Genomic DNA, 14,143 nt, shown 5'->3' on the forward strand with positions numbered 1-14,143 from the left:
TTTCACCGTGAAAGCCAATGTGGTGCTGTGGAGCTGAGGATACGGCAGGAAGTGGGGCTGCATGGGACCCTGTAGCACTCAGCATTCTATGCCCAACAGAGACCCAAGGGGCTATAGGGACGAAGATGGAGGTGAACTGAAGTGGACGGACGTCACAGCTGCGGAGCCAGGGTGGCCTGGGTGGGCCAGCACAGAAAACTGACCAATCCCATGCAAAGTTAGAAAGGTCCTTCTTTTCTGAGCAAATAAATCACACAGCGCGAGAAAAGAATGAGGATTTGTACATCCGGAACGTACTGGGCCTTTGAAAAGAGTGTCCGTTGACAACACTCGGTATTCACGTGGTGTCTACAGCCCTGATCAAGGCAGTAGAAGTATCAGCTAGAGGTGGCCCTGCAGAGCCGGCATCACCTTCTCCAGCTACAGTCATACGCCACTCTCAGTACGACTATCTTCAAGTAAGGGTAGTGACAGATTGCTTCATTTTAAAGGCTTACAGAATCACAATTGTGTCACAGTAATTAGAAATAGAAACCTTAGGAATCTATAGTACTGAGTTTTTAGCATTGGAGAATCTCTCTAGTTTTGAGTTCCAAAGGTAAGACCCACTCCCACACTTGTCCCTGAACTGGTCAGCTTCTCCCATGTTACCAGGCCTGTACTGACCTGCCATACAAGAAGGTGATTTATCAGTAAACATCCTTAGTTTAGAGGATGATCTAGTAATCTACCATTTCCACACTTCATAATATTCTTATTTTAGACTGCATGTTTTGTGAAACTTTTCTATATTTCCTACTAAATATACAGTGACTTTTACATTCCCTACATTAGTAGATAAGGTTACCTAGAACAGAAAGGCATGATTTCCCACCCCCCAGATTACACTGGCTCACTAGAAGAGGGAACACTCTGACCTCAACTTTTGCCAAAATTTCAAACATTTTCTGTCTTTCCACTTCTCCCTCCATCCCCAGAGTTGATCAGCCAGAGGTCTCTGAGGGAAATCATTACAAGTCCCCTCTCAGCTTCAGGGATGTGTGCAGCAATACATCAACTGCACAGAAGTGGCCCTGTGCATAGCTGGTGGGACCGCCACAGGAACACCGACTTCTGGAAAGAGTGGACCATATCTCGTGGACAGCAGAGCAGACACTGCTGTTGCCCTGTCTGGGACATGCTAACCACAGCAGGACAGCAATCGTCAGGACTGTTTCCGGATCAACGTTCAGTTTAAAGCATAAACCTGCTATTTTATCATTTTACTGAATGAACACCATTGCTGGGATGTTACTGAGGAAAACAGCCCGTGGCTTGTCCTCCTTTCCTAAGAGCCCCAGTGAAGCCCACCTCCTTTATGTGGGGACTCTCAGGGCGAACTCAGTTATGATCCTTCTAATGCTTTAAAAATGCACAAGAGATTACGAGGTACCGAGGAAAACAAACAATGGATTTTACAGTACATACATTCTGGTGGAAGTCTGTTCTTTCTAAAAGCAAGTCTCTCAGTTTTCTTTCTGCTTTCTGCCAAGCTAAACAGGACTCCGTAAACATACTGACGAACTGGCCTATAGAGCAGGGCGGCGGGAGGCAGGTCTTTGCTGGCTTCATCTTCAATAGAAACAGCAATTTTGATTTCACCCTTTGCATGGAAGAAAGCAGAATAATATTGCACGTTTTTCATGTTGAATTTACAATAAACTCACAGAAATATACTGTATTATCTCCAGTTAACGAAATTGCAATTCTATTCCAAATCAATTGCTTAATAAGTTGCCTACATCAAGATGTTTAGGAAGAGTTCATTTAGCAGGTTGTAGTCAAAACATATGCTCAAAGAGTCAAAATAAAATCTACATTGTTTTATTTTTAATCTGGAACCAAGAACTAAAGAAAACCATGTAGATGATCCCAAAGTCTTTGAAACAGTCTAGATAGATAACATCAGACAACAAATAGAATAGAAAATGCTGAGAAGTGGCAAATTTTATTTATGAGTCAAGATAGCCATATGTAATGAAATTCATAATTTTCAATGACCTATACAAAATCCAAGAAATGAGCACCCTGAAAACAAAATGGTCACAGATTTTCTCTACCAAGCTCTTCCATAAAAAATTACCATACACAAAAACGATCTACCTAAGAGAACTCTTTCAAGCGTTATTCATTTTTAAAGTGTTCGGCATGTATCAGGCCTCTGCCCCAGTGCACCAAGTACTCAACAGACGCGTCACACTGACTGAGAGGGCATGATTGTCACTAGGGGCAGAAAACAAAGGAGGCCCCGTTCTGTTCATCACCCCCATCCCCCTCTGCCAACACAGCAGGGGCTCTGTTGTGGCTCCAGGAGACAAATGACTGCTACGACCACCTGCACCTGAGACCCTGGTCCTGTCTTGAATATTTTATGCCATCAAGGTACATCTCAAGAGATTTCACAAGGAATTTTATTTATGTATATTCATAACATAAAAATATATTTATGACCTCCAGTGTGTATTAACTCTATTGATACATACTTTTAATTATGTCATTGCATTTGCTCTTTCTTTCACATAAATTTTATTTCAAAATTGGTCTTTTCCCTTATCAGAACCTTCATACTCATTAATCTAGTAGCTACATGTGGTTAACACTCATCTAGTGAGTATTACTCTCTCAATATTATGAGACTTTGATAATTCTCTACATATTATGAAGCTTCACTACAAATGTCTCAGCCTGGACAATTTAATACCAGAGCTACTCAGGTCCCAGGAAACAGTATACATTTTTGTCTAAACTTTTCCCAAATATATTGAAAAATTTTAGGTGGCACCTTAAAATCAGAAGATAGTCGAGTTCACTTTTCTCAACCACAGTGATTTTATCAATATTTGCCCTTGAAATCAGTGAGTACCGAAGAGGAGGACAGGCAGTTTGCATCACTCAGAATGATTTAACCAACAGTCCCCAAGTCAGATCCACCAGCATGACAGGGCACAAACAGCAGGGGGTCCAGGGACCTCATATTCCAAATAACCACAAGGAGAAAGAGCACAATCTTCCCCAAACTCGGGTCCCTTTAAACTTAGCAAAATCATTTTCCCGCAACAGTAACTTTCACTTACCCTTATAATTTATGTTGGACCTGAAAAATAAAATGTTTACTTTATAACCATAATCTGAGAAGTGATACCACACATGCATACCCATGTCAAATAACAGATGAGACTTGGAGGCAATTACAATTTAAAAATACATTAAAGGACCTGAATAAGTAGTACCGGTCTTCTTTTCCTTTATTGTATAAAATATAATATTCTTCATGTCCTTTAATTTATAAAATATAAAAGTAAGCAGTTCAAATTAGTCAATTAACGGTTAAAGTCCAGCTCAGGAGTGCTGTGGAATGGGAGTGACTTTTGTATTTACTGACTCCATTCTACAAACCATAGATGGACAACAGAAAATAGGAAGAAAGAAGTTTGATCATATATGGTGGTATAGATACTGATGAAAACATGTTAAATATACATACAGTAATTCACCAATTCTGCATGAGAAATCTGGTCACCAAGTTAACTTGTTAAATTGTAGGTCTGTGATTATAAACATAAAGACTACAAATCATTGAGGAAATTTAAGTACACGTAGATCTATTCAAGACACTAAGATTCAGAAACAATTAATACCACACTGTATATCTATTTAAGCATACATTTAGTAAGATAATAAATCGATGAGGTCCTGTATTTCATTTTTTGCTGTAAGTGCTCAGTGAGGTAGAGGAACAAGTCGAATTACATGAAATGCTGTCAGCCACTCAGAAGTTGGGTATTTCTCAGACAGATGATAAATCAGATATTGAATGTGACATCATAATTTAACTTGACACTATGGCATAAACATGATGTAGGAAATTTTGAAATTAGAAATAAAAAGAATAAAATTACAAATCAGAAAATAATATGACGTGCCGTTAATTAGAAGTCTCAAAAATATTTTGTATTAAATTGAAGAGGAAAATAAGACTTTTCCCAAGTTCTTCTTTTATTATATTTGTAAGTATAAATTTCCATCTTTTTTCTCAAAGTTTAGAAAAGGGAAAATGAACTTTGTTTCAAGTAGCTGGTAAGATAAAAAGCAGTTCCAAAAGGAACAAGGACACACTCCGCAGGAGTGACCACTGTGAGATGACAGCCACACCCACAGCCCCTGTGCATACCTTTGTCAGGACGTGGAAGATGTAGGGGTACATCAGCCCCTTCTTGTGCCGGTGCTCGGCCACTCTCAGCACCTCAGGCGCGACGGGGGGCAGGGGCGGGGTGGTGATGTCCATGTGGTTCCTGGTGGGCATGGACAGGAGGCACGGAATTGGCTGAACAGTGCCAATCTGGCTCCCCTTTCCCTCAGCAAGCTGGCTGCCCGAAGAGGCAGTGGACGAACCTTCTGCCTACAGAGCAATGGGTGAGAGGGGAAAATGGTTTCATGTCATATTTCCACTCCTTTAACCTGTCCACTTGCAACAGAGTCCTATCCAGAGAGATGTGATTAACAACTTCGCCGATGAGGACAAGGGAGCTATGACCCACTCCTCCTTGGACAGAGGAAGTGGTAATCGGACACCCACTATGCCTGTGTTGGGAGTGGGAGCCTGGAGGACTGCTGCAGCTTCTGCTGGGAGACCCCCACCCATGGCTCCTCCCTTGGGATCCCCATGGGGTGAATGGCCTTTTGTGGTTGCTAACCCTGGTCCCACCTGGCTCCCCCCATGTGGCCAACTCCTGTGTTTCTGCTTTCTTTGGAGACCCTTCCTAAACTAAATAGGCATCATCCTCTCTACAGATAAAAAAAACTAATGCTCTGAGAGGGTATGCCTTTCATCTGTTGTAACAAGACCAGTAACTCATGGACCTGGGACTCAAAACTAGGCTCGAGTCAGGCCTGCTCTTCACCACCACCACTAGTTGTTAATTAAAGAAGAAACAAAAACCAAACCTCAGGCATTCTCTTAGGTCATTAAAAGTCCCAAATTAAGTATATGTAGAGAACTATCTACCAAAAATTAAAACCAAAGAACAAGCTAGTACCATTAAAAATGATGAGTCAGATCTATATATACTAACAGAGAAATATGTGCATGGCAAACTGTCAGGTGAAAAATACCCATTCTGTTACAACCAATCACCAAAATACAGAATGTATGTACGTGAATAGGAAAGAGTGTGGACACCAAATGATTACCTCAGTGCTGGATTGCTGCAAGGCAGCAGGACCAAGGGGAGGAAAGGCAGTGGGAGAGTCTTAGTTTTCTCTTTACAAATTTTAGCAAATTCCTAATTGTTTACCAAGAGCAATTATTATTTTTGCAGTAAACTTTTTTTTCTCACAATAAATCCTAGTAATAATAATTGCTCACTGATTTTGTGGCACCTTAAAAAATATACATTTTTCTGCTTTGAAACGAAATGTATTCTTTACAGTGGTATGCAACGAGTGCTTAATTTTATCCATTAAAACGTAAAGTGCCAAAATTAGTCTTAAGACGAATAACTCATGGATAACTCACAAGTGTTTTGTACACTTTCCATTCCACAGAATGTAGACACGAACAACTGAAAATGCTTTGGGAGGTACTTTGCAAATAGTAGGTATCCAGAAAGCATTTTTGTTACCTATTTGCAGGATAATCATTCAACAGTGAGAATAACTCAGAGTTTTAAACAGATTTCTGATATTCCATCACCTTGTATAAAACAAGCCCTCTTCCAGCCGGAGACCAGCTCATCCTAAGTGATCACATGTGGGGACAGATGTGGCCTTGTAAGTTAAACAGATATTTCTAGAGATGAATATTAACAGGTAGAAATAGAAAAAAAAAAGGAAAATAAAATTTAGTTTATCTTTTTCATTTTTAATGTATACATCCCAGGTGGTTTTCTCACTTAATCACCACGAAAACCCTACAAGAAATGAGGGCTCTGGAAGGCTATGCAGCGAGCAGAGAGAAGAGGATCTCTACCAGGTCACCACCCTGCCTGTGAAAGAAAGCAGGCTGGTGGCAGCACAGCCCTGGGGTTCCTCCTTCCTCTCTCACCCCTGCCAATGTATTACTCATAAATAACATGCTTAAAAAAAGAGAGAGCATTTTACTTTAAACCAATCCCTGGCACTACATGCTGAGAGAAGGAGAATTTGAAAGAATAAAAGGCATAGACTTACTACCTTTGTTTGGTCTCCTGAGTCTCCCCGTGCTTGAGGTTCTGAATGGCTTCCTGTCTTCTCCCAGCCAATTTTGTTCCCACTGATATGGCTGAACATAAAATGAACAAGAACACTGATTAGTGTCGACCACTTCCCACACATGCTCATGATAATAAAGGCCTGCACTAGGCCTACAGACTCGGTGATACCTTATGCTTTCCTGATCTCACCTCCCCCAACAACCTATCTCCAGAGAGAATCCTATCACAGGAACACTTTCCACCTACTTCAAACAGGTAGGTGGTAACCACCCACTGTGGAAGAGGAATCAAGCGCCTAACTCATGCCTCACTGCTCGGCTTAAAGATGGTCTAGGATGTGCTAGTGCCTCAGGGTACAGAGGATACAAAGGCAGACCTCGCCTTTGGGAGCTCAGTCATCTTGGAGAAGTAAGATTTAAAAAATCATATTTAATTGATAATTATCAGGCAGTAGAAGATTGAATGTTATCTGGGTCACATGTTACTCAATTTATAAATAAATGTAAGGTATTACATGTCAAGTGACAATTCAGGGGGGCATTCCTACTCATGGAAAGGGGCATGGGAGCTAAGGCTCTGGATAACTCACACGAACAAGTCAGAGGCGGGAGGGCGCCTTCCAGGCCCAAGGAGAGGGAATGGATTTGGTGAGCTCAGAGAACAGGGAGTTAACTGAATCTTATTTGGGGAATAACTTTATTTGGCAAAGTAAAAGTGGGAAAAAGAGATGGGGAAGATTACAGAGTATCTTAAACACCAGAATGACGTATTTCAATCAGTGTTCTTAAAAAACTGTGGGTTGTGACCCATTAGTAGCCTGAGAAAACAATGTAGTGGATTTTAAAAAAAATGAAATGGGGACTCCCCTGGCGGTCCAGTGGTTAAGACTCCACGCTTCCACTGCAGGGGGCACAGGTTCGATCCCTGGTCAGGGAACTAAGGTCCCACATGCTGCGCAGTGCAGCCAAAAAAAAAAAAAAAAAGAAACGGAATAGACCAGATGCAGTGAATGTGGTATGAATGTTATTATTTCAGAAACTCTTTGTGCATTCGTGTATTATGGGCCACAATGTAAAAGAAAATTTACTTCAGTACCTGGGCAAATTTTGTGAAAAGCACTATCCTGGAGAAGGAGGGAATCTAGAGGGGCTTGAGCAGGGATGCAATGCTGGCGAGCTATAGGGATGGCCTGGGCCACTATAGGCATACACCTTTCACTTGTCCCTTCCCCTGCAGGGCTCCACGCCAAAATTATCTTCTAAAACCAGTGCTGGCCACAAGGCAAGCTAAGCCAACGTAAAAAGGTTTTACTTGGTTTGCCTTTCTGACTCACGTGACAGATTTTAAGACTTGGTAATTCTATCTTCCAAGCGACTTCATTTTAGTTCTATTTAAAAAAAAAAAAAAAAAAAAGCAGTTGCAAAAAAGAGGAGAGATGAGAAGCCTGTCCCATCTTAAACCAAGAATCGTGTCCCATGTTGTGATGTTTTGGAGTCTAATTCTAGCTCCTTGATCCCAGTCACAGGATGGGATACCCCAATACCTCCACATGAAACAAGATCACCCAGATGCCCAGTTATGCAGCATCCAGGCTCCCTATCTTCAGTGAGGACTCAGAGAAACCACTGTTCTGTCCAAGTTTGCTACTCATGTGTGCAATCTCAGGCTACAACTTTGCAAAACTAGAGGAAACCCAAGTGATGAGAAGGCATAAAAATAAATAAGTATTCCAAGAGCACAGTGATCCATCCTGTTTAAAATCTAAGAGAAAAGCAGCTACTACATGAGTGAGTAGATAAGAAGCTGGACAAATTGATTAGTGAATCAATTATTTGTTGAGTGTCTACTGGTCAGGACATGTTATGTGATAACTGTGCCAGGACCTGTGAAATAGGGAAACAGACAGTGCACAATCTTGTCATACATACATCCAAAGTGAGTATTCCATTAGAATGTGGTACAGAGCTGCTTAAAAGGTTGGTGACTTTTTTCTGTGAAATTTTAAAACAAATTATTTGGATACTTACATGTTTTATAAAGAAACGTAACATTTGTTACCTACAATTTTAAACATTTATGTATAACATATCAATAAAATGCACACGTGAACAGCTTAATGAATGTCCACAAACTGAACACACCATGTAAGCAACCAAATCGACTCAGGGCTGACATCCCAGGATCCCCTTCTTGACCTGCTCCAGACACTTCCTCAAGGGCAACGGTTATTCTGACTTCTAACAGCAAAGACTCCTTCTATCTGGTTTTGAACGCGACATAAAGAGAATCATGCGATTGTACACTTTTTGTGTCCAGTTTTGGCTCAACAATACTATTGTACACAGTGCTGGTTTGGTCTCAGTGCTGCATGCATCCCATTGTGGGGGCATGCCACAGTTGGATCTGTAATCCAGCCCTGCAGGAGATCCCTGCCCTTGATGCACTTAGTGTTTTGTTGTTCTTGTGTTAGCCTTTTGGGAGGGAATGCAGTGAATCTCAGCAGTCTAATTTGCACTTCTCTGATAATGATGAAGATAAGCATCTCTCCATGTGTGACATCTTCTTTTGTGTTGTGCCTATTCAAACATTCTACAATAGTTGGAGAATGTACAGAATGTTCTTATGGACTTATAGGAAGAAATTATATGTTCTGGATACAAGTTCTTGGTCAGGTGTATGGACTGCAATTATCTTCCATGCCCGGCTGGGCTGCCACCCCTCCCACTTTACAACAGATTGATGTTTTTGTATACATGTGATGCCTCATCTTGTACGACTTGGCTGCAACTGGGTGCAGCCTTCCCCAACCACCCCATCCTTGCTATTCTCATTTCTGTGTTTCCTTCATGGCATGCATCATATTCAGCACTAATTCTAATTACTGTCTGTTTTCATCATTCAATTACAAACTCCATGAAGATAATAAGACCTTAGAGTCACTACTGAACAGGTGTCCAACAGCTGAATGAGTAAATCACATAACTGTAGCCTAAAGGTATATGGCAAAGAAGGTATAAAACCTGGGTTTTATATGGGTACAGTGTGGTGGGGGGAGACCATACCAACACTACCACTCAAGTGGAAAGCTTGTCCCACTTAAGATGACATAGAATTTTTATTTATAAATCTTAGTTTTGTTTTATATAGATTATCAAACTAAAAATAATGTCATAATCTAAATGCTCATAAGACCTTTTATTTTTATTTATTTATTTATTTTAATTTTTTTTTTTTTTGGCTGTGTTGGGTCTTCACTGCTGCACGAGGTCTTTCTCTCGTTGTGGCGAGTGGGGGTTACTCTTCGTTGTGGTGCGCAGGCCTCTCGTTGTGGAGCACGGGCTCTAGGCACGCGGGCTTCAGTAGTTGCAGCATGCAGGCTCAGTAGCTGTGGTGCGTGGGCTCTAGGGCGTGCGGACTTCAGTAGCTGTGGCTCTCTGGCTCTAGAGTGCAGGGCAGTAGTTGTGGTGCACGGGCTTTAGCTGCTCCGCGGCATGTGGGATCTTCCTGGACCAGGGCTCGAACCCGTATCCCCTGCATTGGCAGGTGGATTCTTAATCACTGCACCACCAGGGAAGTCCTTCATAAGACCTTTTAATACTATACTATAAAATCTAAAATTCTGCCTGAAAATAATCTTGACAATGGCCAATTTTTTTAAAGTCCAGAATATTTCAATAGGATAACTATATTACTTTACAACTTAAGAAAACAAAACATTTGAATATAACAAATGCCTTGCTTTGAAGAACAAGATAGATTAGAGATTTCAGAATTATTTGTATATTCAGTTAGGTTCCACTCTATACAACTGCTCCCACCTCATAATCACATTTGGAACCGCTAACATTGACGTGAAGTTTCATCAGCTGTGCCCTGGGGAGACCTGCTGAGACCCATACAGGCCACAGGGAGTTCTGCATGTGTTCTCAAGTTGAATTTTCCTGCTCACCCCAAGGCAAAACTCTGTGCTGGTAAAATTCAGGTTGAGAGAGAAGGAATCCACTCACAGCCACAGCAAAAGTGACTGGATTCAAACCCAGACCCACCATTCCAGACATTACCACATACTATTACCAAAAAGCCATTAAGATGCACTTATGACGCAGCAGGTAATCAACAGAAAAGAACTGCCCTCATACCAGATACCAGATACCCTCATACCAGATTGGTGGCAAGGAGAAAGGCCAGCATCACACCACTAGGTTCTGTGGACTCTCCGGAGGCGATGCAAGGTCTCACTGCATTCCAGGACACCTGGGGCTTTTTCTGCACTAAAGCTGGTTGAAAGTAGCCAATTGTCCTAACCACTGAATTCTCTCCTACACATTTTTGTAGTCAGCAGGTTGGTGATGCTAGGATGGAAATAGACTGGTGTCTATTTACACCAAGTGTAAAAGTGTCTGACCGGTCACGTGCCCCCCTGCCATGGGTGTGGTTTGTTTTTATGGAACAGAAAAGGAAGACAGCATTGACCATAAGCTGACTTACTTGTCAATAGGAAAGAAAGAAAAGTCAAATAAAACTAAAGGGAAGAAGCAAAACATGAAAGATCAAATCTTCAGTAGCACTATCTAGTGTATGTGTGTAAGGTCACAGATATGGTTAAACCATGTAAAGCTTCAACAAGCGTGCATACATTTTCATTTCCATATGCTCCCCAACTCGGGAATGGAAGGGAGACTTGATCCACAGCCTGTTCTCATTCAACAGACCCCCAAGAATTCTGAGGAAGGGACCTGGCAGTCAGGTGCTTCTACTACAGAGGGTGAAGATTTGAGCTCCCTGATAAGGGAAGCTACAAGATTATCACATACAAACATCCTAGGTACAGTCTCCCTATGCCCCAAATTAAGCTAGCGTCACACATTCAGATTCTTTCATAAAAAGCTGGTAACAGAGAAGTACTGGTCTTGCTTCTGTGCAGCAGTCAGATGGGCCTCGTGTCCCGAATGCTACTCTTTCATGTTTGTCAGGACTTCTCACGCTTTTCCCACCCAAGTGAAGGTTCAGAGACACCTGAGTCAGATGAGCTCGACATAAAATGCCTACATGGGTCAGTAGGTGGCTAGAACAAATACAGACCTTCTCCCTATGATGGCATAGATAATTATTAATTTTTACCAAATATAAAAATTCAGAATCGTTTTTCTGAGAAGATACTAGAAATGTTAGCTTATGTTAAAAAATCAATATATAAATGTAAAGTAGCCATTTGTCTGGCACAACAGCGTAACAATCTGAAAGGAAAAATCTGCAGCTGTATTTAGCCTGTCTGGGACTGGGTACCCTAGGGCAGGGTAACATGTAATTGTCTTTGCAAACTACACAGCTTCTTTGGAGAGGAAGCCTGACAGGACTCAGAGTAGAACACCAATACCACTTAAAGGAAAAAAAGATGCATTAGAAGAAGCATGTTTCCTAGGACACCAGATCAAGGGTGCTAAATGAAATTCTTTAGGTATTTTACATTAAGAATGAAGTCATATGTTTTGGTAGTTTATTGGACCCGTAGTTAGTTTTTAAATAATAATGATAGCTGTCACTTACTGTGGTTACTCATCAACTGATTTAAATCACAAACAACCCAGAGCCCTCCCATTCACATTGGGCATATTGGGCCCAGGGAGCTCTAGGTCACATAACCCCAAGTGGTATCTAGCAAGGCAAGCCATGGGAGGTTGGGGTACTGGGTCCTGACAGCATTGGGTCTCTGCACTGGTTAACAGTCTCTCAGGCACTGACAGCGACCTTCTATAGCCCAGATCTGGTCCCACAGGGACCACATGGGGGCATGCAAAGCTTATACAACAGATGCCGCCATGACACGATTCCTCAAAATCGATGTGTACGTAAGTGTACAGGGAAAGAGAACAAATCTATACAAATGAAGTCACAAAGTGGAGAAAAATCAAGTTAGTCTTCTCTCCTAATAGGACTTTTAAATATCCATTTTAAAATGTCAGTAATGACATGCAAAAACACTGAAGCAATATTCAGTGTACACATACATATTTACATGTATACATACAAATAAAAATACATACTTACATAAGTGTAGTCAGTATAAAAAGGAAAAAGGAAAAAAGGCAAGTTGCTGTCCCTAAGATCTCACTATTGTAAAAACCCTACGTTAGTATATGCAGTAAAAAATAAGGTGTTTGAATATTCACCAATCTTTTGAAAACGGTTGTCTCTCTAGAGGTGGGATCGTGGGGGGTTTCCTATATTGTATTTTCTAATGTTTGAATTCTATAACTGTGTATTGAAATGGTAATTAGAAAGAAGATACAAAATAACTGAAAACTGCAAATTAGCAACCTCAGATCAGACTCGAATTCTAAAAGCCAATAAATCTATGAAAATAATATAAACACCTCCACAAGAATTCAACTGTAATTCTTAATTCAACCAAAACAGAATTACAAAGATTTGACAAAGACCAGGAAAGAAGAAAAGAAAAACAAGAATATAGCCTGAGGTTTGGTTTGGTTTTGTTTTTTACATTTTAACCAATAATAGAGAAAGAAGTACATGCTGATGATACTCTACGAAAAGGAATAGGAAAAGAAAGTTATTTAGTTAGGCAACACATTCCTTTCTTATTTTACTTCAAAATAATTGGTCTGGAATAGCTGCCCAGGCACCGGCCTATGCCCTTTGACACACAAAGAACCACAGCATGAGCAGCAGGCTGCGTTTCTACAGAAGCAAAGCCACCAAGGAGACTCAGGACAGCTTCAGCCCTGGCCGGGACACCCGACTCACAATAGCTGTGTGCAGGGGGCTTCTCGTAGCCTGAGACTCCTTGTCTGGCACAGACCTGCAAACCCTGCAGGGGACACGTGCTGACTTCAAGAGAACAACAACCCAGGAAGTCCATTCCAGCAGTGCGATGGGAAAGACACCTGAACACTCCCAGCTGAAGAGACTAAAATGCCAGGTAAGGTATTAAAAAAAGGGAGGGAGATAAAGGACAGGGCCTGCCGAGTGCATACATACACACATACAGCAAAGGTGCCACCATGTGAACCTGAAGACCAGCCAAGAGGCACTTTCACACCTGGCAACTCCTCCATAGGACACTTTAGCATGTTCTTCCTTTCACATCGGAACATTCTTTGGAGTGGCTCCATAGTATTCCCTATAAGGAATGTCTCTATTGTCTGCATTTTGGGCATACACAGATCTTTTGCTCTTAAATGCTCCCCCACACCCACCTTTGCACACAGACAGTGCAAACCCTACCAGGAGGAAGATCCACAGCCCTCAAGACACCTGTGGGTCATGGTGACCACAGAGACCGAGGACCTGCCAGGAGAGCCTAAACCTCGTGTCCCACCAACTCCACTGATGTCCCCCACTGAACTTTATCTTTGAAATCCAATGTTTGCCAATTTTATAGGTTAAAGAAAGGTACCTTATGTTTTAAGTTGCATGCCTTTGATTTTTTTTTAGTGAGAGTGAACAACATTCTTTCGTGTTATTGACCATCTGTGTTTCCTCTGTGAACTGCAAGTTTATATTCTTTGCCATATAAAGCAGTTATCTTTCTAATTTGTAGGAAGCTGGGTGGTTTGGGGGGGAGGGGCTTATTTGGGGGGTATTTTGGGGAGGGTTATTCTATAACAGGCCCCATTACCCGTCAGCACCATCCTTTAAAAAAAAATGCTACTGCTTTTCCACTGGGGAAATGAGGCCATTTATTTTGTGATCTCCCATATTCGGGATTATTTCCCAGTACTGCGGGGAATATGGTGGAAGGAGTGTAAATGCCTGAGGGAACTGAACAGGAAAGGGCACACCCAGCCAGGGCCGGTGCAGGCCTCCCTCCTCTCTATTGTACAAGTTGGTGTCTTAGGGTAGGGCAATTAAAAGTGTTTCTACAGTCAATCTGCAGAAGGTGGTACGACCAG

At 41.6% G+C, this 14,143-nt stretch overlaps 1 protein-coding gene across 3 annotated transcripts in view; it reads right to left on the reverse strand.

Annotated features, from left to right (window-relative positions):
* The window catches only part of FAM120A (family with sequence similarity 120A), a 105,452-nt gene that overhangs the window by 35,423 nt on the left and 55,886 nt on the right, over nucleotides 1-14,143 (reverse strand). For 2 of the 3 annotated variants that reach the window (XM_032636109.1, XM_032636110.1), the window contains exons 8-10: nucleotides 6,211-6,298; nucleotides 4,211-4,438; nucleotides 1,468-1,642 (exon numbers count right to left, since the gene is read on the reverse strand). In XM_032636109.1, the coding sequence (XP_032492000.1) occupies nucleotides 1,468-1,642; nucleotides 4,211-4,438; nucleotides 6,211-6,298 (491 nt within the window). Of the gene's footprint in view, nucleotides 1-1,467; nucleotides 1,643-4,210; nucleotides 4,439-6,207; nucleotides 6,299-14,143 lie in introns of all 3 variants that reach the window. The other variant, XM_032636108.1, reaches the window with a different exon arrangement.

This window comes from Phocoena sinus, chromosome 6 (genome assembly GCF_008692025.1).
Source record: "Phocoena sinus isolate mPhoSin1 chromosome 6, mPhoSin1.pri, whole genome shotgun sequence".
In the NCBI taxonomy this organism is placed as follows: Eukaryota; Metazoa; Chordata; class Mammalia; order Artiodactyla; family Phocoenidae; genus Phocoena; species Phocoena sinus.